At 46.1% G+C, this 25,447-nt stretch overlaps 1 protein-coding gene and 1 non-coding gene across 26 annotated transcripts in view; both read left to right on the top strand.

Moving 5' to 3' along the window:
• The window catches only part of PRRC2B (proline rich coiled-coil 2B), a 59,228-nt gene extending 34,143 nt beyond the window's left edge, over positions 1-25,085 (top strand). For 6 of the 25 annotated variants that reach the window (XM_068914279.1, XM_068914274.1, XM_068914277.1 and 3 more), the window contains exons 14-32: positions 1,390-1,663; positions 2,574-2,793; positions 3,455-5,518; positions 6,018-6,217; positions 7,048-7,193; positions 8,463-8,604; positions 9,226-9,308; positions 9,997-10,188; positions 10,328-10,522; positions 10,965-11,051; positions 12,034-12,138; positions 12,663-12,855; positions 14,205-14,302; positions 14,985-15,115; positions 16,247-16,487; positions 18,053-18,229; positions 18,928-19,019; positions 19,616-19,736; positions 20,220-24,809. In XM_068914279.1, coding sequence (XP_068770380.1) covers positions 1,390-1,663; positions 2,574-2,793; positions 3,455-5,518; positions 6,018-6,217; positions 7,048-7,193; positions 8,463-8,604; positions 9,226-9,308; positions 9,997-10,188; positions 10,328-10,522; positions 10,965-11,051; positions 12,034-12,138; positions 12,663-12,855; positions 14,205-14,302; positions 14,985-15,115; positions 16,247-16,487; positions 18,053-18,229; positions 18,928-19,019; positions 19,616-19,736; positions 20,220-20,360 — 4,902 coding nt within the window. In that variant the 3' untranslated portion in view covers positions 20,361-24,809. Of the gene's footprint in view, positions 1-1,389; positions 1,664-2,573; positions 2,794-3,454; positions 5,519-6,017; positions 6,218-7,047; positions 7,194-8,462; positions 8,605-9,225; positions 9,309-9,996; positions 10,189-10,327; positions 10,523-10,964; positions 11,052-12,033; positions 12,139-12,662; positions 12,856-14,204; positions 14,303-14,984; positions 15,116-16,246; positions 16,488-18,052; positions 18,230-18,533; positions 18,626-18,927; positions 19,020-19,615; positions 19,737-20,219; positions 24,810-24,831 lie in introns of those variants that run through there. The other 19 variants (XM_068914292.1, XM_068914294.1, XM_068914293.1 and 16 more) reach the window with 13 other exon arrangements.
• Positions 13,142-13,229, top strand: LOC138061770 (small nucleolar RNA SNORD62). The gene has a single exon (XR_011135682.1). It is a non-coding gene; the product is annotated as a small nucleolar RNA SNORD62 (small nucleolar RNA).
• Positions 25,086-25,447: the final 362 nt, after the last annotated feature.

The raw sequence follows: 25,447 nt of genomic DNA, 5'->3' as shown, positions 1-25,447 counted from the left end.
CAGCAGAGTGAAGCCAAGGGGCAGAATATCCAGGCTTGAGATAATACAATGTTAAGGGACATTCCTTATAGAATGACCACTTGAAATGTGATATAATCAACCCTGCTGCAAACCTTAGCAAAGAGATCGCGTTTGGCTTTTGCTTGGGAGCTTAGTAATTGCTCTTTTATGGCTGTTCCTCTATGCTTGTTACTGGGCAGTTGACATTCTCAGACGTGCTGATGATTCAGAGGTACAGCAGCAAATGTTGCTAATGTTACTTTATCAAAGAGATGCTTTGAAACTAAAAATAATTGGTTGTCTTTGCTGTCATGCTAATAATACCTGAGGTCATTGCTACTGGAAGAACATGAAATTTTCATTTTATTTTCTCTTATCGTTTGTGTCGTTAGTATGTATGAGGTAATTTGTGTTTTGGCTGGCTCACATTGCTACTTCGGTAGCAATAGTTCCATTAGAAGAACAAAATAAAAAATAGTGTTGGTGGCATAAATGAAGTATTTTCTCCTGGATCCTAGAGCACTAGATAACCCAGATATAATCTTTGCGTTTATCTGATGAGTTTCTCTCTTGCTATAATGATGTGTCAAGTTCAGATTTAAGGCTTTGTTTCTTGCTTTGCAGTAGGGAATTGGCTTTTTTGTAAACACTTAGAGTATCTGACACTGTTGTAAGCTTAGTAAGAAAATAACGGAGGCAAGCTTGACAGGTAAATAGATGCGTTTCATGTTAATTGGAGCTGTTTACCTTTTGAAAGCTTTCTCCAGTACATAAAACTCCTTTCACATGTAGGTTCTTCTTGGACCTTTGGAAAAGGTTAAATGTCAGATCAGATTAATATCCATGACAGTCCCCTGCTAAAGGAAGGTAAACTGGCCATTTGGGAGATGGGCTTGACACCCTTGGGTTGCTCCTCGTCTCTGGAGGATGCACAGGAAATAGTACAAAATATATATTTTTTTTTCTTAACTGAATTTAGGATGTTTTTATCTAATCTGTCTGACTAACATGAGGAGAACTAACATATATGCACACTAATACCTTTAATTGCATTTCCTCCAAAGAGCAACGTCATCTAAAGTATTTAGTTCCTATTAGTAAATCGTGTTTGACAGGAAACCGTCCTGTATCTCATTGAAGTATGAGGAAAATGTGAGCTCCCATCTTGAAGCTGATCCGTTGTGTTCAGCCATGTAGTTTGGTGCACAATGGCATGACATCCTGACTGCGTTTACCGTGTCCTGGGTATTTAAAGAATAACGACGAATTGCTGCATTCCCAGTTGGTAGTGAATTGCCCTTGTCTGTCTACCTGCCCCTCTTACTTGTTTTTTGAGCCTCTAACGCATTAACTGTGGTTTTTGTTTTTTTTTTTTTTTGGCCTGGCCAGTTTGCAAGTGTGATTCCTGGCACCGTGACAGATCATGTCAAAAGGGCCCATCCTTCTTCCCTGCAGGAGCAGCTGTACAAGATGCAGCACTGGCAGCAGCCGCAAGTCTATCCTCCCCCATCCCATTCCCATCCGCAGCGGACGTTCTACCCGCCACACCCCCAGATGCTTGGCTTTGATCCTCGCTGGATGATGATGCCCTCTTATATGGACCCTCGCATGGCCCAGAGTCGCGCCCCTGTGGATTTCTATCCTTCAGCCCTTCACCCTTCAGGTGAGGGGTTTTCAGTGTTTTCCTTTATCATGACTGTTGACTTGGTCCAACATCTGAAGGGTTATTGCAACCGAAGACTTTGAAAATTGGCTTTCCAGATTGTAGAATGCAAAGAGCACATTATGATCTTTGAGGTTCTGCAAGTGCCCGGGGCTGGAAGCCCTGAGGATTGGTCTCTTTGTTCTCGTTCCTGACCAGGAAGGGCTGTTATGGCCAGTGAGAAGGTGGGGATTTGGGCTGTTGAGATGAAAACTGTCCGACCTTGCCCAGACTTCTTACCCAGCCTGACTGTGATTGATCTTCTGCAGGAATTACAGAGAGTCGATCCATGTGATGAGGGTTAGTGAGGGAACAGAAGTGGCTGAGAGGGAGGACACCTACCTGCCCATCCCCTGCAGTGCCCTGGGGGGGAATCATCTTCTACAGTAGCTTTGGAGGTGTAAAGGCAGATCTCCTCCCTTGGAGGAGGAGGATGAGGCTGGCAGTGAGTGTAGTCTTGTGAAATCTTAGTAGACCTCCTTCAAGAACTATGATAGAGAAGCGCTTTAGTCCCTGGGGTCTGTGATCCTAGTGCCTTCTTACCTCATTACTGATCTTCAGAGATGTGAACGTAAGCAGCAGGATGTATATAGATCATCCGCCTTGAGTTTGTGGTTAGTTTTCATGCACCCGCTTGCTTCCAAGCCAGTGATGGTGCGTAGGGCTGTGTGCAGACTGGGCTCTGAAAGCTGCTTCACCTTCTGTATCATTCCAGGTGTATTTCCCAAGGACAGGCTCCTCTCTACAGAAGGGTTTCCATGGCTGCAGTCACCTGCTGTCCTGGAAGGAAGAGGAGTCAAGCTAGCTGTAGATTTGTTAATTCTTGGCAATGAGATTCTAGCATTAATGGCATGAACTCTCTTATGATCAGGAATTATGAAGCCCATGATTCAGCAGGACTCCATCAGTGGGAGCAGCTGTCGGTCTGAAGATCAGAGCTGTCAGGCAGGGCAGGCGGAAAGAAAAGCTGCTCCCATGGACCCGGTGCCGGCGTGGGGCCAGGAAAGCTACACATCTCTGCAGAGCAAAGGGTACTCTCTGTCACATCAAAAACAGGCTGAGAACATAACCCTGGAGGGGCTGCGTGCCAGGTGAGTGGAAAACTCTCCTGTCCTCACGCACATGCTGTTACGGGAAGTTGCGCCGTGATAGGAAGTTATCCCCTACTAAGAGCGGGTTTAGGGTTGACCCAAAAGACTCAGGCAAAGATACTGTTCTGCTAACACCCTTACGCTGTTGGATGTTTATGTTGTGGAGGTGCTTACAAACTGAGTCAGCCAGAGCTTTTCTTTCTGATGCCAGTCCAGACTGACCGGCCGGAGCCTTGTAGGGCTGGCTGTTCAGTAGAGGCAGGCAGTTATCATCTACCCAGACAAACTCCATTGGGAATTTTTGACTTTCCATTTTCAGGATTTCTGATTTAGGTCTCTCAATTCTTGGGGCCTCTCTGAATCCAGCTCGTTGTTTTTTAATCTCCATATACGTTGGAGGCTCAATCTCCCTTTATTTCTTGAGTTTGCTGCCCTTCATGGGAACTGTTTTCTTTGTCACCCGTTGACTCGACAAACAAGGTCGAACAGCATGGGACCAGAGCAGATCTGCCTCACAGCTTTCTGTAGACTCATTGTCTCATGATTTAGAACGAAACCTGCTTTATTTATTTGTTTCTGCCTCTTGCACCCAGCCTGGGCCCTTGGAGGCATGCTCTGCTTTGCACTTGCTGACTTTTTCCTTTGTTTGGTTCCTTCTCAGGAATGAGAGTTCTTACTCTGCCTCTCCTGGAAGGCCAGAGGGCCTGAGCACCCAGCGAGATCTCTTCGAGGAGAGAGGGGAGGAGTACTTGAATGCTTTCGACAAGAAGGCCCAAGCAGACTTTGACAGCTGCCTGTCCTCTCAGAGGATAGGCCAAGACCTCTTGTTTCAGCATCAGGAGAATGTGCAGGAAACATGTCCTTCCAGCAACCGCCATGCAAGCTTAAGGTGTTCACCCTTGGAGCCTGACTTTATCCAAGCAGAGAAGAAGCCTGAATATAATGGCTGGGACATCAGCCACCATCAGAAACCCTCAGAGACTGCAGCAGAGGTCGCTGAAGAAGCGCCCAGGGACGAGCAGTCATTCAGCGCTGACCCGTGGAAGAAAGAAGGAGCTAACACCAAACAACCTGCTGAAGAGACGACAGAGTGGGCTCCTGAGAACCGGAACGCCAGTGGTCAGCATCAGGAACAAATGGGGAGGACGCGGCGATCGGGCCCGATTAAAAAACCAGTCCTGAAAGCCCTCAAGGTGGAGGAGAAGGAGAAGGAGATGGAGAAGGCTAGGCTGGAGGGAGACGATACCTCACGCCCACCAAAGGAAAAGGTGCCTGTTCATAAAGTGGAAAATGAGTCAGATGATTCTGCAGCCTTACTGAACTCCACACGTTATCTGCCAGATGACAAAGGTTCTTCCCAAGCCAGCCTTGCCCGAGAGGCTGAGAAATCCCAAGAGGAGGAGGAGGAGGAGGAGGAAGAGAGACAGGAAAGAACCTGGGAGAACAAGCTATCCAGAGAGTCAAATGATCTTCCTCCCACAAAAAGAAACAACTGGATCTTCATTGATGAGGAGCAAGCCTTTGGTGGGAGAGGTCAAGGGCGTGGGCGAGGGAGAGGCTTCAGAGAGTTCACTTTCAGGGGCCGCGGCACTGTTGTGGGCAGTAGGGGAGTCTATAACAACCAGCGGAGCAGCCGTGGGCGAGGGCTTCGGGAGTTCACCCAGCCGGAGGACTTCCCTAGAGGCAAGCCCAGGCGCCGAATAGCAAGCGAGACACACAGCGAAGGGTCGGAATACGAGGAGCTCCCCAAGCGTCGCCGGCAGAGGGGCTCAGAAAACAGCAATGAAGGCTCTGGGCTGGACAGGGAGGAGAGTGATCTGAAAAAAGGAGACTTCAAAGAGTCTTGGAGGTCCAACAAAATCTATTCAGATGATCACACTAGCCTTGACCCTAAGATGAGGGCCCCAAGAGCTTTTGGGAGATCACTGCCGCCAAGACTGAGCAACTCTGGCTATGGGCGAAGGGGTTTCATGGGTAAGGAGCCCACCCAGTGGCAAGGCAGGAGTGGGGGAGCTGGGTGGCAGGAGTACAGCCACACCTCTCCATCGGACACCTTTGGGAGCAGGCAGCAGTCTGACAGGGACTACATCCAGGATTCTTACAAACACTCAGATTCCTTCTCGAGCCGAGTTTTTGAGGAGAGTCATCTGGATGACAAAAGGCACTTTTTCCAGGAGGATTACTCAGCAGATCAGGAGAACATAGAGAACAGACCGTTCAGGAGGCGACGTCCTCCCCGCCAGGACAAGCCCCCCCGATTCAGGCGCCTCAGGCAAGAGAGGGAATCCGTCGGCCAGTGGAACCCCGAGGAAGGAGGCCCCAACCTGCTGCCCAGCCAGTGGTCTGGAAGACCCAAACTGACCACCGCAGAGAAGAGCAGCGTTTCAGGCAGACGGTCTCCTGAGCTGTCCTACCAGAACTCGTCAGACCATGCCAATGAGGAGTGGGAGACGGCATCTGAGAGCAGTGATTTCAGCGAGCGGCGGGAGAGGCGAGATGGAGTTTCAGAGAGCGAAGGCCAGCTGGAGGGTGGCCTTGGGAGTGGCAGCTTGGGAGAGAAGAGGGAGCTAGCAAAGAGAAGCTTTTCAAGCCAAAGGCCGCTTGTGGACAGGCAGAGCCGCAAGGCTGAGCCAGCAGGGTTTGTGGAGCAGTCTGTCAGGACTGGTGTGGGAGCAGCTTCCCGATACGAGAGCCAGCAGAACGGGACGCTGATGAAAAGCAAAAGGTAAAGCTGCATTCTGATGTACAAATGTCTGGTCCGATAGGCAGAGATTGGGGGCTGCGTTGTGGTGAGAGCTATTGGCTGTGTTTCTTCCCGTCTAGCTCAGGTGATTTCCAGCACCGTTTACTAAGCTTGTGGGCTGCAAGGGTTTCATCAGTGTCTGTTGTACAGCTGATACCTTTGCTTCTGTGCTGGGACTCCTGAGACACTGTCAGAAAAGCACTGAGCCTTCCCTGTGGGGAGAAGCTATGTGGTGGGGGCAGGATGTTGTTTGACTTAGGTCTACAGGTATTGTTCTGTTCCCATTCCACTTCCCCAGAAACATCCTTGTAATGGGCTGTGTGCTCAGAATTAATGTCTGCTTCAGCTGAGCAGAGGCTGGGGTAGGATGAGGTGCGATTAGAAACCTGGCAAGGAGAATATAATCCATTTGTTTTTCCTTTTACTACTACTTCTCATCTCCTAGCGACAAATCTAATTCCTTTCTCTTCTTCCCTCGCAGATCTCCAGAAGAAGGAGGGGGCCTTGGCAACACCAGCGGTGGGAGCAGCCACTCCATTTACAGTCTAGATAGGGCCTCCCATGCTAACGCGGAGACTGCTGAGGGGCCAGGTAAAAAGCTAGAGAAGGAGCCCAAATCCACTGCACAGAGAGCAAGTGAAAAGGGAGAAGCCTTGTCACAGTTTGAACTGAATTATGGAAGTGAGTGTCTCATTTCATTTGTTTCCTTAAAGGGATAACATGTTGTGGCTGACCTTGACAGGCTGGTGGCTAGTTCAATCCAGTGTAACTTTAAATATCAAATTAGATTATTTTCTATTTACTTATACAAACAAGAGAATTCTGTTGCAGCTAACTAGGGAAAATGCCATGGAAGGCAAAGACAATTTAAGATTTAAAACCCAAGCTTTGAGCCAGATCTGACAAAGCAATCTCTCTAACACTTCTTCTGCAGAAAATTTGGTGTTGGGAAGAAAGGAGGTTCTTCCATGTTTCTGTCTACGATGTTAAGTCTCAGGTCCAAAATATCTTAGGTACTGGGGAAAAAAGCTGAAAGAGCTTCCAAAATGGGGAATTGTAATCTGAGTTGATGGCTGGGAGGCAAGAAAAAGTAAGAAAGAAAGAATACCTCTGAAAACATCTCCTCTTTAACAGCAGGCCCTAACTGTGTGTTTTGCCGTTTGTAAAACTGAGGTTTTGCATCCGAAGGTGATGGGTGTGTTTTCCAAAGTGCCTGTGTCTGTTTTGTCCTTGCTGATGTTTGGAAAGGTTTTGAGTTTTGTTTCCACCGATAACACACCTGAAGTTACCTGAGTTACCACATGGTTTATGTTCCCAAGCTCTCCCAGCTAGCACATGCTCTCAAGGGAGAGCAAAGCCCTGGAGGCTCTGAAAGCTTAGCTGCAGTACTGCTAGCTAAACTTGTTTCTGTAGCATGGATCCTATTTGGAATACACTCTTTAAAATGATACAGCTATAAAGCCTTATATGCATGCACACATGCACTTTTTACCCATATACGCTTTGTTCAGGTGCCATCATTGATAATCGGGTTTCGAGCACAGCAGAGGAGAATGAAGTGGGCTCTATGGCAGGTGAAGGCTTCATTGAGGTTCTTACTAAAAAGCAGCGTCGTTTGCTGGAAGAGGAGCGAAGGAAGAAAGAACAAGCTGCTCAGGTGAGTGGGAGGCATAAAAGGCTTAAGCAGTTTGAGCTGCAGTCAGGGAGAGGGACAGGCCCCCTGAAGTGCTTGGATGAGCAGAAAAACACGCGGTTGGCCAAAGTAGGGCTGATCCTGTATTAGGTCCGGGAAGTGTGTTGTGGCTCTGATAGGCAGGGGCCGTTGATCTGATAAGGAGGGTTAGTAGACTTCTGTCTGGTGTGCTTGTTTTCTAGTGGAAGCATTAATTGTGAGTTTGGGGAAGGCTTTCTGAAGTAGTGTCTCATCCAAAGCAATTTGGTACGCTAAGGCTGTTGCTGGCTGGCTGTGGTTGATGGTGAGGTACGGGCCAGCAGTGAGCAGTGGAGCATCTGTCTGTTCTCTTGCTCTGTCAGCGAGATGTTCCTGCTAGAGCAGGAGATGGTAGCTTCCTTGTAGGACCTCGCCACGTTTGTGTCCGAGCACTTCACCAGAAAGAAACTAATAAGCTGGAGGAAGCTCTGACAATGTCTTGTTCGTAATGGGATAAAGGAGTTGATTTACAAGAAAACATTTAAGACCGCTTTGTGCATAGCTCGGTTAAATGATGTTTAGGAGGGGATGGAGATAATTGTCTTCAAGTTCTAGAAGACTAAATTCTAGAGCTGTAAGATAATGTTTTAGCATAAAAGGAGATGTAATGAGACATGGGGGACTAAACACAAGTGGAAAGCATCACTGGGAAATGCTTCCTGACAGGGAAGGCTTGTGGTGGTCAAGTGAGTCACCTAAGCAAAGTTCTAAAAGCCTGGCTGCTTGGTATCTTTAGGATTACACTGATGACAACTTGTGAACAAGGACTGCGAAGTCTTGCAATTGCAGAAAGATGTGATTCTCTTTCTCTTCGTATCTTGGCTCTGTGAAATAGCCGTCTCTCTATATTGTGTAATTCTGAATTAATCTTACTTTACCTGGAGTAGAAGACAGAAATTAAGCAGAAGCAAGTCTGATGTAGTGTTAATTTTGCTTTGCTTCATTTTCTGTCTCCTCCCCACCCCTGGTCTCCTGCTGCTGAAGCCAACTTTTTTCATGTTCTTATTAGATTGGAGGAACTTCACAATAGCCACAAGGCCCATTTGAAAGGGGAGGGGGGAGAGGGCATCAGATTTCATTTCCTCTGTTCCTGTAACTTGAGTTGGGGGCTTTCTCATGGCAGCATTAGAAACCCGGGGATCAAACTTGCCAGGAGCAGATGATGCTAACCCAGTTCAGCTGCAGGTCTTATGGCTTGTACCTTTTCTCTCTCAGACGCCGGCTAAGGCCCGTGTCCTTCAGTCTCGCATTCCTCCTCGATTTGCTAAGAAGCAGAACAGCATGTGCTTGGAGCAAAATGATGTAACAGTGTCTGGAAGCAGCCTGGGTACAGAGATCTGGGAGAGCAATAGCCCAGGTAGGTCTGTGTCTGTCTGCTCTGGAGTGTTTTACACAGGTGGGGAATCCTCTGGTGCATGCAGGAAGAATGAAGTGTCTGTGCTTAAGGGGAGAGATTTTCTAATGCTGGAAATGGGAAGGGAGCTAGCAGACATCTGGGATTGTGCCTGTTGGGAACAGTACTGTTCAGTCCTCTTCCTCCTCGTTTTGACTGTGTAACTTTCCTAATCTATTTCCTGGGGTTTTTTTATAAGATCAAGATCCTAAATGGCATCTTCCAGGCCCATTGCTAGGTCTGCTTTAGCTGTTTTCTTATTTTTGCTTTCCTCTGTTTTCTCATCCTCTAGCACAGAATAGTTACTGCCTCCCTTATTTCTCTCTCTGCTCTTTCTTTCTCTTGTTGTCTTCATGTTCTCTAAGAAATCTCTCTTCCTTGCTCTCTACCCTCCCTTTCCTCACTCTGTCTTCTCTGTGCTGCATCATTTCTCAGCTGATGGGGGAGCACTAGCTTTCTGAGGTGGTGAAAATATCCTATCTCATGTCCTTAAATAGAGAATGGATCGTGTAATATGCATGGTGTACAAGGTGTGCTCGCAGTTCTGATTCAAGCATCTGAACCCTGCCTTCCTTTCTCTTCCAGCCCTCTCCGTTCAGTCCCCTGGCAATGATTCTTGGAGCAAGCCTGTAAATGCCTTTAATGGTACTGAATCTAGTTCCTCTGAGGTAAGTGGCACCTAATCTGTCATTCAGGTATTTTGTGTATCAAAGTATTAACGTAGGTGGCTCATGCTTCTCATTGCTCCAACTGTGCTTAGCAGCTCTGTCAGCTCTGCTCGTGCAATTTTAAGCTGGCTCTCTCTGCAGTTCTGATTTCAGCTTCAGGCTGCTCTAAACTAGAGGGCCAAATGCTGCTTGCTTTTACGTGTGAGTATAAATCTGCAATAACTATCTTGCAGAGCTGGTCCAGGATTATGTTCCTAACTGGGAGCAGAGTATAGTCCAGGATGTAGGAATCTTGTGAAATCATGTAGGTCATCACTGCCTCATGCCTGCGAACAGTGTGTAGCTGTAGCCTTGACATGGGGAGGGGGGGCAGAGGTCCCTGAATGTTTCACCTCTGGAGGCTGAAGTTCATCTGGTTTGGGTCACAGGTGAAACGAGTTTGGCAGCCTTAGCTTAGTTGCCATGTGGGGCACTTTGGCTGTATTCTAAAGCCACGGTGGGGCTGGCCCAAAGGTTAGATTGTCTCAGAGTTGCGCAGACCTGATGCTGCAGGTCAGGCCCAGCTCCTTTGCAGTTGACTGAGTGTGTTAAAAAGGGGATAGGGTCTTTTTTTTTTTTTTTTTTTTTTTCCTTCTTTGTGTAGCTGGGTTGGAGTCTGGGGCTTTAACACATTTCGTGCTTTGCATAGCAGGGTTTTAAAGGCAGCCAGGGGGATAGTGGCATTGACTTGAGCGCGGAGTCTCGGGAATCCTCCGCTACCTCCTCTCAGCGCAGTTCTCCATATGGCACCCTCAAACCAGAGGAGATGAATGGGGCTGGCCTGGTGGACCCAAAGCCCGACTGCCAGAAGGAGCAAGTTCAGAAGCAATCTGATAAAAAGGTAATCTGGATTTGCAGCCAAGCCAGAGCACGTAGCGAGAGATCTTGTGAAGTGGTTTTGTTGTTCTTGATAGCATTTTAAAGGCTAGAGATTGGGTTATTCAGTCTTTGTGTCTCAGCCTCTCTGCTTTCCTGTTAAGGATTCGGATCAAGGCTCAGGACAGAGCAAGGAACACAAGCCTGGACCAATCGGCAACGAACGCTCCCTGAAAAACAGAAAGGGTTCGGAGGGAACGGAACGACTGGAAGGGAATATTCCCCCTGTTAATGGGGTGGAAATTCACGTGGATTCTGTGCTTCCTGTGCCACCCATTGAATTTGGAGTGAATCCGAAAGTGAGGATTGAATTTAATTTTATCTTCTTGGTGACTTGAGCTTGTTGAGACGTGAAAGGTAGTTTGAGGCAGGATTATTTAGGGGAAGCTTCTGGGATGTGCACTGTCGACTTGCCTTATAGATTTCATTACTGACACAAACCAGCTACTCGAGGTGTCTTGGCACATACATATTATCGTCTTGGAAATATTATCTGAAGGACCAGTTGGGGTGGCAACAGGGACTGAGGGACAAAATTACAGCCTTGCAAGCCTGTGTGTGGCCCTGGGGGTTGCCTGCTGCTGAGTGCTGAGGAGTATCATCTTCTCTTCCAGCAAGGCTTATCAGAGTACAATCTTTAGTTTCTAGTGTCGTGATTCAGGCTAGAGCCGTTAACCATGAGGAGGTGATCGGTGGCCCTCAGGCCTGGATATGAATGGCATGTGTTGTGCTTTTTCACAGGACTCTGACTTCAGTTTGCCACCTGGTTCTGCCTCTGGCACTGCAGCTAACCCTGTTACCAAACTGCAGGATGCCTTGGCCAGTAATGTAAGTGTTTTTTTTTTGGGGGGGGGGGGGGGGGTGTTTGTTTTTTTCCTGGCCTTGATTCATTTGTACCTGTCCTTGGTTAAACCCCAGACGTTTCCAAACAGAGCAAGAAAGTTTCTTATGCAGTTCACTCCACACTTAATGCCTAGGCATCACATGTGGCTAAAACCCATAATGAAAATCTGTGCCTCAGAGGTGCCTTGATAAAATGAGCATTAGCTCAGAAGTGGTACAGATCGTGATTCCATTATCGTTCAGTGACCTGCGTACAGCAAGAGGTTTTGCAGATCTCCGAGTTCACCAGTCTCCTCTGAGATGCAGGGCCAGAGAAGAGTGCTAGTAATGGATGAGATGCACATACTGCCATTTCAGGCCCAAACTGCCAGCATCCTCAGAAAGTCTCACCTGCCACAGCAAGGCAGAGGGTTGCGACCTGTTAGCTGGGCCCTTTTGGAGGTTTCCAGCTTGTTTCAACTATCTGGGGGTTTTGTTATCGTATAAGAAAGAGCATGCACATTGAAAGCCCAGCTTGCAGCTCAGCTGTGGACAGTGATGCGAGAAACTTCTTTTGAAATATCTTAGGCTTTTAGGTTTTCTGGAGGTTTGTCTTAAGGGGTCTTTCTCTTTGAAAGTGCTCTTTCAGAAACAGATATTCTCTGAAATGCATGTAGATTCCAAGTATGGAAGGGGGAAAACATTTTTGCCAGCTGGAGTTACTGGATGAAACTGATGTTTAGGCAGAAGCTGATGTAACTCACAGGACATAAGGGGTGTCATTGCACACCACCAGAGCATCATTTACCCATCAGTAGAATTGATCATGGTTGGATGCTTAGGTACTTAACTCCTACAGTGCCACAGAGGATTGGGTCCTTTGAGATGTAATTCCTAGAGTTGCTTACTGGCACTGTTAGCCTTTGTATCTCTTGAAACTCTCTTATAAGAGTTATGAAGTATTCACCGCTTACCAATCTCCCTTCAGGCAGGGCTGACGCAGTCCATTCCCATTCTGCGAAGAGATCATCACCTCCAGCGATGCATTGGCCTCAACCCAATGTCCTTCCCGACCGCCGACCTTACTCTTAAGGTAAGCAAGCTGGTATGCGGGCTTAATGTTAGCTGTCCGCTTGGCCAGAGTAACAAGGGTGAAGAGCTCCTTCCCAGAGGGACTTGTTAGGCACTTGCTGAACCTGTAATTAGGCGGTGTAAAAATTACGAGTATATGGTATTCAGCATGGGTGGAGAGGGATGTGTTTTATCTGTCCCGGATGCTGAAGTCCTCGATAACTGTAGAATGAGTGCAGCAGGATTTGCTGCTATAGCGACTGTCTCGGTGGCTGGGTATGCGGACGGTGATCCTAGGTGCTCTGCTGTGCCTGACAGTTTGGGGCGGGGAAGCCTCAGCAAATGCCAGAAGTGATGGTTTTTTTTGTGAGGGATGCTTACCCATTGGGAACTGATGTGAAACCTCTTGACCTGAGACATGCCAGCTTTCAGCTGTGACCAGCCCAGGTTGGATTTGAACTGACAGTTTACAGATGAGCAGCTCTAGGCCTCAGTATTTTCCTCCCCATTTGAACTGTCTGTAGTTATTGCCCTTCGTTTCCATAGATGGAGTCTGCTCGTAAGGCCTGGGAAAACTCTCCTAGTTTACCAGAACAGAACTCTCCAGGAGGTGCAGGCTCAGGCATCCAGCCTCCTTCCAGTGTCGGAGCTTCCAACGGTGTCAGCTACAGCACTTTTGGCGGTGTTTCTATGCCTCCTATGCCTGTGGCATCCGTAGCACCTTCTGCATCTATTCCAGGTACCTGCAAACTGCGGCAGCAGTATTTGCATTGTCTGGTTGGTGCATCTGCTCTTTCCTGTGAATCCTCCTTGGATTCTCATAGATGAGAGCATGGTGGGACGAGCCTCCATGTAAAGTAGCAATTGACTGGTTCACGTTTAGCAGATCCTTAACAACAATTTAGGCAAGACAGAAGGGGACCGCTTCCGTTCTTTGGAGACTGTTACTTGAATTTTATTGGTATAATCTCAGCGCAAGGCTCCCTTTTTACTTCTGGACATACCTATACCTGTGCAGTGACCAGTCTCTATGATGTCTCAATAGATCCTGCTGACCCTTCACTGTGTACTCACTAGAACAGAAGGGAAGTGAAGTAATCTATGGCTGAGAGACTTCAACTCTCTCAGCATTAACATCCTCTATTGCTCTATCCATTTTGCTGTTTGAGACTTTTCTGTATGTTACAGGTTTTTCTGTATGTCACGGGACTTTCTGCTCTTTCTTCGTAACAACAATAACTTGCTTACAGTGATAAATGTTTGCATAATTCTGGGAAGTGGGGAAGTGCTGCCGTCCTTGAATTACGGAGGGCAAACTTAAGCTCAGTCAGGTTAGATGATGTGTCTAATCAGAGAGAGCATTTGGGATGAAGAAAGGAAACGTACCTGGACTCTTTGATTCTCAGGTCCTGATGGACCTCTCATGCATTGTCCTTCTCTCAGCTGGAGAATGGAGTGGAATACTTTGGGCAAAAGTGATAATGAGTGGGTGGCTGGAGGGGCTGGCTGTGTTTACCTCATTTCCGCTTGGAAAGCAGATTATTTCCAAGCCAGGTGATTTTTCTAGCTCTCCCTCCATTTTGCTTGTATGTCTCGTGCTTCAGGTCTGTACAGAACCATAGGAGTGGCATAGCACTTTCTTCTTGGTGCCCACCCTTGGCTCTTAGATCTCTCATGTGAAGGTCTCAAGCACCATGTTTGCTCTTGCCTTCCCTTCTAGCTGTAAAGGTGAGATGATTGCAGAGCAGCGCAGGTTTCTGGCATTTAGGAACAGTTCGGAGTACAGCTCACCAATTCCTGAACTGCCAGTCTCTTGTGACTCTTCTGTGGAGAAGTCTCTTGCTTGCCAAAGCATGCTCCCCCAGGGCATAGGGGCTGAAAAGTAATGATAATTTTCTATAATTAGGCTTCTGACTTGTGAACTTTACTGGCTGTTCTGAATCACTGTTAACTGCCTGTGTTGACTTGCTGAGCTGGTTGCCGAGAGGTGGGAAGTAGGCTTGATTGACCTGCAGGTCTCTGTGCAGGGTACCGTGTCTGTGGTCCCCCCTGTACCTTGAATTATAGCCTTCCTTTTATGATGTTTAGGTAACCATATTCCACCCCTGTATCTGGATGGCCATGTGTTTGCAAGTCAGCCCCGCCTGGTCCCTCAGACAATACCTCAGCAGCAAAGCTACCAACAGGTAAGGAAGAAGAGCAACTGGCTAATGTTTTTTTCAAGAAGTCTTCAAGGTGGCATTTCAGGAATGGGGAGTCATTTATCTCTCTGAAAGCCAAAGGAGCTCAGACGTGGCTCCCTTCAGATTCCTTGACTGTTGCTTCCCAGTGGGTGTTGCAGGTTAGTGAAAACGAAGGGAAGGAATGGCATTGTTTTTCTTTTGTCTAATGCCTTTGGACTGGGTTTAACTGAAACAGATGCAGAGAAGTCTAGGTGACTCTAGGTAGAGTGACCTTTTGTAAATTTCCCAACCAGTCAAAGCTGATGGGCAGTTTTAGTAGCCTTGGTAAAGAGGCTACTAAAACTTGATAGCATTGGGAAGAAGCACTTTGAGGTAAGAGTGCGGGCAAATGAGCGCTGAACTCATTAGTGCTGATAAAGGGCCTGTTCTGTGTGTGGAGCATGTTCGTCCCCAAGGGTGTCCATCAAACACTTCTTGCAGGCATCGCTCTCCCTCCTGGGTGCCTGTGCAGTCACTTCCCCTGCCAGGTTTTTGCTGTATTGTGGAACGATGCAGTGGCTGGATAAAACTGGAGCGTAGGCAGTTCTCAGGGCAGATTGCCTGGCTGAGGAAACTGAAGGGTTTTTAACAACTTGAGATAGTTTCTGGTTGCTCTGCCTCTCAGTCATTGTAATTTCTTCTACAGGCTGCTGCTGCTGCTCAGCAAATTCCCATTTCCCTCCACACATCCTTACAAGCCCAAGCTCAGCTTGGGCTGAGGGGTGGCCTGCCTGTCTCCCAGTCTCAGGAGATCTACAGCTCCATACAGCCCTTCAGGTAACTGCTTCCTGTTGTTTGTTTCCTTGTGGTCTGAAGTTTTACGTTCCAAATGGCCAGGTACGTAAATCGGATACTCCCCACTCCTCTCCTCTTCCCCTTTTGCCGGCATCCTGTTTATTTTCCCCTCGTAACGTAGCCAGGGAAGAGAGTGAGGGTGTCGGATCACGTGAAGCTCTTTGTAGGATGCTGCTTCATAGGACGATGGCAAAGACCATCCTTGGAAAACTACATTCAGTCGCAATGGTTAACCTCCCAAAGGAGGAGGCAGATCTTGGGGGAGATGCAGAAAGGAGAGCTCTGGGTTTCTCTTTCTAATGAGACCCAGAGCTTAGCGCTTATTGTATTTGACTTATTACTGGGGAGAAGATGAAGAGGCGGTTTGATCAGAGATCAATACCTGCACAGGGAATTTAAAGAACTTCTTCTTTAATTTTTACAAATTACAAGAGAAGAACAGGATAAATGCCAGGAGACTAGCAGAAGTTAGTAGAATTCAAATCAGAAGTCAACACAAGTATCATAACAGCGAGAGTATCTGGCCACGGGACCTGCTTACTAGAGTTGAAGAATCGAGGCACCCGCTTTAGAGTTAAATGGGATGCTGCAGTTCAGGCACGCGTTGTTCAGCTGGCTGTGGGACTCTGTACCCTCTTTCCTACATGAGATGAGTGAGTGATCAGGATAGTTCTTTTATGCTTCAAAAATCTAGGTATTGAGACTTTGCTTGTGCTAAAGCTGGTTGAACCTTTAATTTCTGATTTCTTTTCCACTTGCAAAACTGCTAGAGATTTCTGGTAACCTGGATCCTCCCTTACTACTAGTCCCGAGCCTGTTGCGCAGGATATTGGTATTTGAAATGTCAGTAGGACGCGTTATTCTGTTGACTACTCCTGCAATGCAAGGACATGCTTATAAGGGCTTAAAAATGGAAATAAAAGAATACAAAACGGTACAACAAAAATGAAAAGTGATACTGCTGCTTATGTCTAAGCTATCAATTTAGATGTTCTGTCTGAGAACTGCTTGCTGACTGCAAGCCAGATACAGCTTGGGAGGAGTGTGGGGTGTGTGTGTGTAGCCTCCAAAGGTGTACTGCATAATGACTTAAGCATGTTTTTTCTTCTCCAGGTCTCAGGTGTATATGCACCCCAGTCTGTCTCAACCCAGCACCATGGTCCTGACAGGAGGCACTGCTCTAAAGCCTCCGTATTCCGCCTTCCCAGGCATGCAGCCCTTGGAGGTGGTGAAAACCCAGTCTGGGTCCCCCTATCAGCCAATGAACGGGAGCCAGACGCTGGTTTATGAAGGCCAGATAAACCAGGCAGCTGGTATGGGAGCCTCCCAGATGATGGACTCTCAGCTCACTCAGGTGAGGAGTAGGGCTTGCAAGGTGTGTCCTCTTGTGCAGGAGCATTCACAACTGCTTGTTTCTGAGACTAGGTTGAAACGTGTACTTACGCTGATTCGTGTTTGCATGAGTTAAGTTCTTGGTAAAGAGGCAGAAGATTTCCTGAGAGTCTTTGTTCTATGAACCATTGTTTCAAACGTGCAGCACCTTATTTAATGAGGTTCTTGCTAATTACTTGTCTGTCTCTGCTGAGATGTCATTTTGTTACTTGTACAACTACATTGAGGAGGGGAAGACATACTACAGTTTGACTGCAGGTCAAAACCTGCAGTGCTTCCCAGATAGGAGGGCATGATACTGTTGTGACAGTTGTCCTAAAAGTACCACCCCCAAGAGCTACATCCCTCTCTCCTCCAGATTTAACTTGACTTCCAGGGTAACTGACCTTTCAATTAAAGCTCGTCTGTATTCTCGATTCATTGAGTATCTAGGTCTTGTTAACAATTCCTGCTGGTGCGTTTGCCAGTGACTTAACAGAAGTTTCACTGTGTGTCTTGGTAGCGTACAAAGTTTTGTGAAGCATGGTTCAGAGACGTAGTGAATCCTGTTGTCAGAGTAGCTCTGGTCACGCATGTGCTGACAAATCTGTTTTGCTTCTCTGGACAACTGTGCTAGTTTTTTTTAAACTCGGCTTATATTTATTTTGGGCAACATGTTAAATTTGGAGTGATGACTTTTATTAATTAAAAAAAAAAAAAAAGGAAGAACATCCGTAATCATTTATTTTTTGCTTGAAGAGGGACTTTCATGTTGTGACTGCCTTATGAACAAAGAGAAAATAGCTGGGGAAAACAGAACGCTGGCACGCTAACTATTTGAAGAGATGCTTTATCCATCGTAACCTGGCAACTTGGTCTCTCCGTGCTTAGATCACATGACAAAGCCTTAACTTTTTTTTTTTTTTTTTAATATCCCAAAGTGGTATTATAGAAGCTCTCAAATGCAGATATTGTGAGGACAGCCAGATCAAGTCAGAAGGATCAGGAGGCCGTTAAGTCCGAAGCTGCATTTCTTTAAATTGCCATTAACCTTTACCGGCATCAGTTCAAAGCTTATTGCGGAACACAGTGCTGAGATCACCATCACTTTCTCCAGGGGTCCAGTTCCTGAAATGCATTGTCGTAAAAGTATAGCAGACTTCTTGGTTTGGGCATCAGTCTGCAAACAAAATATAAGCTGTTTGACAGTGCCATTGCAAGAGAGCTCACCCGCACAGCAGGTATAAGGAAGACTGAAGAACTGGATGAAGGATCTAGGCAAGAAGAAAAGACTCAGATATGAGTGCAGTTGTGTTAAATCCCTGCCGCGTTAAAAGACCAGCAGATAGGGTGTTGGCAACACTATCGGAACACGCACTTCATTTTGAAAGTCACTCTTTAACATTAATTTGTGTTCATTCTGTGCCTCACTGCACTGCTTTTAAGACTCCTCTTAGCAGCGCGGTGCTTTCAGGATATTAGGAGAGAGCCTGTCAAACTCGATGCTACTGTTGCCGTTAAGTAACTACATGCGCTTCTCTCACACAGCTAACAATGCCTGTGCCTGGCTCCCAGCTTCCCCTGCCCCGCTACAGCTCTGGCCAGCAGCCCCTGATTCTACCACAGTCCATCCAGCTTCCTCAGGGGCAGAACCTGCCTGTGGGAGCTCCCCGAAGAATCCTCCCTCCTGGATCCCAGCCTTCTGTCCTTGCTACCAGCAGGGAGGTAAGGATGATCTCCTGCATGCTCATTTTAGCATTCATTAACACACCCCCCACCCCACCCCCACCCTTGCACTGCAGTTTCACTCCTTGATCCTGCCTGTTAAAGGGGAGATTGGCTTGTTGGGGATCTTTAAATTTCAAAGCCAAGGATTAGTGTTGCAGTGAAGGAGCCCTTTTCCTCTTGCCTCCAAAGTGCAGGCCAGCAGTCTTTCAGGTTTTGCTGCTGCTCATCATTCTGTTTCCAGGGAGCCACATCCTGCCTTGATCCAGTTTGGAGTCTCCAGTTTTATTACATGTTTACGCAGGTTTCCCCAGAGTGCTTGAGGGGTGGTGAGCTCCAGACGCAGTTGGAATACTGCCCAGATATTTCACACTGTTGTGAAGCTTGTCCGTTTGAGTAGGTATATTAATGTCATGTCTGGTTTGATGGATTCGTATCATAAGTTTGTCTATTCTAGGGGAGAGAGCACAGCAATTAACTTCCAGGTTCTGTATTTGCTTGTGCTGCTAGCTTGTTGGTTTAATACAAACAGATCATTTCACTTATAAGCCCCGTTGTCTTCACCTGAAAAATGTTTCTTCTTTTAATGGGCATGATGGGTAGAAGGGCTAAGATTTGACTTTAGAAGTTTATATGAGGTAGTGGGTGATCTGTGGATCTGTGAAAGATCATATGTTCTTCCTAATTTTCCTCTGTAGTCCTCCCAAATGGAAATGAAAGGGTTTCATTTCTCCGATGGTAAACAGAATATGTCCTCTGGAGGGTCTGTACCATCACCGCATACATACAGGTAAAACACTGAAAAACTTAGCCTCCTCAGTCGGACTGGGGAAGAAACATAGGGTTCACCGTTTGCAGTGACATGGTGCATGCATCATCCCTGTACAAGATCAGCTTGGGTTTTCACACGTGGGCTGTGCTTATTGTAGTCCAAATACTTGTATGAAAGTGTATCATCACGGTTTTGGTTTTGAGTAAGGGCCAGTGTGTCTCTCTGACTTGCCTCTTTGTGCCTGGGGGAAGTGTGTAAGGATACTTATTTTCTGTGCCTTAAGGGCAAATTGGAATTGGAATCTGCTCTTGCCTGTTCCTTGCCGAGGTGGAAAAGCTGGGGTTTGTTGAATAGTGTTTTGGTTTCTGCGTTATATTCTCGGACCAAAGATGAGAAGGGATAATGTCTGCACAGTCCAAACCTTCAGGCCGCTGAGCCTTTTGAGGCTTGCAGTTGCTTTGTTTTTTTTTTTTTCTTCCTAATCCATGTGTTATCTATTGGACTGGAGAGCTCACTAGTCCTCACAGTTTTAAAAACTCATGCTGTGTCTACTGCTGCTTTCTGCTGTCTTTTTTTTTCTTTCACACGTGAATAAGGTTCTCGTTCCATTGTAGAATTTACTCCATGAATGTTGTCGACTCTTCGATTTCCAGGCCTAGCTCTGCCAGCCCAAGTGGAAAGCCATCTGGACCAGCAGTTAGTATGGGCTCCGTGCAGGGACACTATGTACAACAGGTAGTGTATGTCAGTACTCTTCGGTTGACCCAGTAGTATCTGCTCTTTTGTACTGTCATTTTTTCCTGCCTTGTACTTAAAAGAGAAGTGGCAGAAAGGCCTATGTACTAGAGCTATACATGGGAGTTGTTTTCCCTGTGGGGAGAGCGCGTGAGCTGGTGTATGTGGGTGGATGTTACACTGAGCCGAAAAGTAATGCTGTCTCATTTGAGCTCAGGAGAGATTAGAGGATTACCTGTGTTACACTGCTTATGTTATTTGTTGCTCAGGTTTTGTATGGGTTGTTTGCATTGACAAGCTTGTGCGTCACTCTGAGATCCTTACGTGTGAGGTGTTTTAGACAGCAAAGTGTGGCACAAAAGAGGAAGTGCCTGAATTCTGGAGCAAACGTGCTGTCTTGCCTGAATGATGGTCATGGTCTGTTTTTGATATCTGACTAGAGGTCTCTGTGCTAGCTAATGCTTTGTTTCTGTATGTCAAAAGGCAAAGCAGCGGGTGGATGAAACTAAAGCAAATCTGGGAGCAGTAAAGCTGCAAGAAACAGCCTCCACGAACCAGATGAAGCCAGTGCGCACAGGAGCGATCAAACCTCAGGCAGTAAAAGTGGAGGAAAGCAAGGCCTAGGAGCACCTCTGATGCCCAGCTGGTTCTGCTGGCTGAGAGGCACTGCAGCTTAGACTGGACCCCACTGGATCTCCTGCAGATTTCGTCAGATCTACTGCCCGCCCCGCATTGACTGATTACAGTGACATCATCCAAGCCCCTCTCCCAACAAAGCAGTTTGAAACAGTGGATATGACATTGACCTGCTTGCTTTAAAACAAACCAACCGCCAAGCCCCGTGTGACTTTTAAGTGGCTCTAGCCATTCCCTCCCCTCTCCACCCCATCCACAGGTAGCTGTGAAGGCTCACTTGGCAAAGCCCATCCTTCTCCTTCCCTATTTCTGTCTCAGCGGAGTGGCAACTGGGGGAGAGGGGTTAGTTTGAGGTTTTTCATTTTAAAGGCAGCTGAGGTTTTTACGAAAAAAAAAAAAAGCTATATCTTTGTTTATAGCAGAACTTTTATATGTTCTCTCATTTTTTTTTCCCCCTTCTTTCTGCCTCCCTCATTCCTTCCAGAAAAGAATTTCCTTCAGCTAAAATGTTCTGACAGAACCCTGCTTAGTTTTATATATGGTTCTGTGCTACTTTGAGAATCACAACTCTTCTAAACTGAGTTGGTTTGGGTATTTTTCCCCAGATGATTTAGCCTTTCGGGTTATTTGATCAAGAGAAATACAGGACAGTTAAGGCATTCGTTTTTGAGTATTTTTATTTTAAGCTAGAAGCAGTACTTGCATTAGAAGTAAATGTGTACTAAAGGTATATTGTAAATCAGTGCATTAATCTTGAAACTTGCACCACTTTAATTGTAGCTTTGGGGTGCCTTGTGCACAACAAAATGTGGCATTTTCGTTTTAAGGAAAAAAACCAAATTTCTGTTGCAAGCTCATCTGGATCTAGTTTTTTGTGGGTTTGGGATTTTTTAGTGACGGTCAAACATGCAGCAAAACGTAAATCATGGATTTACAAAATGTGAACTCTGTTAAGAAAAATCTCCTCACCTCACATGGGTCAGAAGAGTTGGCTAGAGCCAATGGGTCTGTATGGACTACTTTTTGTAGTTGTGATGCTCTCTTATGCTCCCTACCTTGGCCGCTCTAATTCTTTGTCTCCTGAGGCTAGTTCTGTGTTGTGTTCCTCCCTTGGGGCTGCTGTACTAAGTTTTGCTCTTCTCCTTTTTCCCCAAGGTCTTACTTTCTGCTCCTCTTTCTAACTTGCAGCCTCTTGTAAGGCTTGCATAGAAACACATCAGTAAGGGAGCCCCTCTGCAAAGCAGCCGTTTTAGCATGCAAAGAAGCTCCTTTTTTTTTTTTTGTGTTGGAAGCACATGGTTACAGAGGCAGTTTGGAATCATCCTTTTGTTCTCCTTTCCCAGATGAACAGCAAAGGGTTCTTTCCTTTTGGTGCAGTTGCATATGGTGTGAATACAGCCTTGTCACCTTACTCTTTCTCAGTGATATTTGATGCTATATGAAAGGAAGGTCCCAGTGGGAGGGGGCTGGGTTTTATTTCTTTGGTTTTTGGGGTGCGTGTGTGTGTGTGTGTGTGTGTGTGTGTAGATTTTAGGATGGACTTTTAAAGTTCCTGAAAGTGCTCGGAGTCCTTCAGCTGAAAGTAGTTGTAAGCAAACTCAACTACTTTCAGCTAAACGGTTTGTGTCGTTTAGCTCCTTCAAAACGTAAAGTGGGCTGGTCGCTCTGGAATGAGGGAAGGAAAACTTCATTTCTGCAGTAGATGATAGCTTGCTAATAGTCTGTCCCATCTGCCTCTGCTAGGTGGCAGCAAGTCATTTGTTGGTGGTTCCAAAGAAGATATTTTGAACAAAGAATGTATTTGGGAAGGGATCTGAAAGATGTTTTTGTTTCTTTGTTTGCTTTTTTCCCCCCTTTCTGGGAAAGAGCCTTCATAGCTTTTTAGAGATGCATTTGAAGTTTTAAGCTAGGTATAAATCAGAATGTTTATACAATAGCTTTAAAAAGAGCTTAGAAACCTAAACTAACTTAGACATAGTAACTTACCCTCTCCACAGGTGTCCCCATTGTGCATGGCAGAGAACTCAAAGGGAAAGGGATAGGATGGTACTTTAAGATAAATAAAAGCTCTTCCCCACCTGCCCCCCCTTGTTTTGTGTATTTTTAACTTCAGAGCAGGGTGTGCCGGTATCTCTCTAGTGTCCTCCAAAGTACAGAGCTTAAGACTTGGTGACAAATATTTCCCTAGCCTTCAGTCATCTCCCAGACCAGCCTCCCTATCTGCTAGGCCTGCTCCGAACATTTTCCAAAGATTGCTCCACCAGTAAGTCATCCCACTCTCTTTTCTTCCTTGGAATATCATGAACAACAGAATTGTCTTTTTTCCTTTATGTTATCCTTCTGCCCAGCTGGCCCTAGCTAGTATTAGCCCAGAATCTAACTGTAATGGCTACAGAGACTTTTCCACGCCCCCTCTTCTCATCTCTTCCCTACCCCTAGACGCACTACTTGAGCTTTACAGAGACAGTAGCCTCTTTTCTCCCGCCTATGTGACTTTAAAATGGTCTTATGTGTTGGAGGAATCAGGTTATTGCTAGATACAAGATGTTGCAGTCCCTCTGGTGTAAATGCCATCAGAACTACAATACTTCCTGTTGAAAAAGGTCACCCTTCTTTCTCTTTTATCCCCTCCATTTCTTCCCCCAACAGAATAAAACACTAGAATTTATTTATACGTATTTGATGTTGTAGGTCTAGGTGAAAAAGTAATTGTTTCACTGCTCTATTTATATATTATGTCTGAATTATTCTGTGCAGGAAAGGCCAAGAAATGCATGTGAGCTTCATTCCATTCCTCACCTTTGCGTGACTGTCAGCTGCAGTTGGCAAGATTCTCCTTCACTTAATGGAGTTTTGTGTGGTGGAAAGCAGTTTTAGAGCCCAAATTTCTAAGGTGCAATATCCTTCTTCTCTGGCATATGTTTTTGTTTGTTTGTTCAAAGCCAGCACAAGGTTAGTGCAGTTTGTGGTGCTCTTCAGGCAAAAGGGAAGTCTCTGATCCTGAAGATGTAGAAATGCAAAGGGTGCTGGTAGGTAGATAAAATTCTGCCTGGGGAGGAGGAGGAAGGAGATGTATAGAACGTGAATATGATTTACAGGGGGTACTTCCGCTTGTTTTCTCCACCGCTGAAGGGTAGCGCCCTAGTGATTTATTCCTTTGCTGCTGGCTTTTGCTTTGGCTGGAAATCAACTTCCAGGTTGCAGGCTCCTTCTGCTAGGAAAGATTTAGTGTGCAGTGGGAGAGAGAGGTGAAATCCATATTTTCAGCAACAATGGGTGAAGCAGAAATATTCAGAGGCTGACTTTGCTACTCTTTATTCAGATTATTCGGCTGAAGGTCTGAAGCACGTGTGTAACTGGTTCTCTTACAAACAGTGATTCATGGTTTCACAGTTGCATTCAGTGCTGCTTTCCAGTTCAGCCTGCTTTTAGCTTTTAATTCCAAATACAAAACAAAACCACTTGAGGTTAGGGAAGGAAAAAAAGAAAAAAGCTCCAGTGTATTTTTAAATGACAAGTGGAAGCAGCACAGTCACCAGTGAAACAGATATTATTGTTGATCCTTCATAATTCACTCTTGGCTCTGCCATGTGACAGCTATACTGTAGTCAGTAACTCTGAATGTGTTTGCAGCCCATTGAACTTCATACGTGTTTGTGTTCATGCAGAGAGGCACTCTGTTTAACAATTTCCTTGCAAGAATGCTGCACAGCTAAAAGCTGCCCTGTGGTTCCCGTGTATTTATAGATATATAGTAAAACAGGAGCTTAGCACTTTGGCTATGTCTCACCTTTTGGCAGGCTATTATATTCACTTTCAAGCGAGCGCCGCTGCATGCTGAGATCTGTTTTGTTGCATTTTGTTAACCTTCTGTTTTGCTTCTGACTGGTTAAACAAATTAATTCTTTGTAGCGTGGGTTATTTTTGACATACAGCAGCCCAGTTTCCATGTAAGAAAGATTTGCTTGTGAGTAAGAATTAACTTATAACAGGCATCAGACTGTTCTTAGATGTGGCCCATCAATGAGAGATGAGCGTTTTGCAAAAGCAATGGAACTGCTGACTCTGAAGAGACGGCACTAGTCCAACTACTCCTTTTTGTGTGCTTGGTCTGGCTTTTCGTTTTTGATGTTTTTTGTTTTTTGTTTTTTTTCCTTCTAATCCAAAGACCACCAGGTTCTCCTGGTGGCCGTAGACGCCCTCCTGGGTTTGACACGTTCCTCAAGATGTCTGCAGCCATAACCTTGACCATTAGCCCTGGGAATCACAGCAGCAGCAATGAGGCACTCACTCTTTAGCATGTCTCCAGGCGTTGTCCTTAGCTGGAATTCTTTCTCTGGTTCTGTATAAATTGCATTTGTTGTTTCTCAAGGGGATACTGTACTCCTTAAAGCTTTTAACCTCATGACCTGTATAGTAAATTTTTTTTGGCCTTTCCTCTCTTTGTCTTTTCATGTAGACCAGATATTTGAAAGGGCAGACGATGGATAATTGTGTAACGTGCAACCTGTTTATATTTTTTGGAAACTTTTACTTGGACCGGAACTCGAATCACGGAATCACCAGGCCAGTTGCGGCACACTCTTTATTGCCCTTTTTCCTCGTTTCAGTACCTATTGTTTCTCCTTTCAAATATGTGATTGTATTAGCTCTTTCCATATGAAAGAATTCTCCTTATTTAAATAAAAAAAATTAAAAAAAAATAAAGCAGATTATGCTTTTCTCAAAAAAAAAAAAAAAGAAAGAAAGAAAGAGAAAACAGCCCCTTGTCTCGTTGTTTTGGGTGAACGGTTACAGAAAGACAACTGGACACGGTTGTGGCCAGCACTGTGGTATTTGAGCTCTTGTTAGCGAGTGTAATCCGCTCTCCCATAGCGGTCAAAAGGGGCTGGGTCGCGGCGGGGGGTGGCAGGGACCCGGGGCGAGGAGGGGGGCGGCTGCCTGCACACCCCGGGGGTGATGGCGGCCGCTCGCTCCCGCCATGGCGGCTTCTGCCCCGCGCCTGCCCGCCGAAAGCGTTGCCGCAGCAACAAGACGCGCTTCCCTCACGGCGCCGCGTGCGTCTGACGCCACAT

The sequence above is a fragment of the Struthio camelus genome, chromosome 20 (genome assembly GCF_040807025.1).
Source record: "Struthio camelus isolate bStrCam1 chromosome 20, bStrCam1.hap1, whole genome shotgun sequence".
Taxonomy (NCBI): domain Eukaryota; kingdom Metazoa; phylum Chordata; class Aves; order Struthioniformes; family Struthionidae; genus Struthio; species Struthio camelus.
The sequence above is the reverse complement of the archived record's forward strand: the minus strand, read 5'-3'. Positions and strand labels throughout refer to the sequence as shown.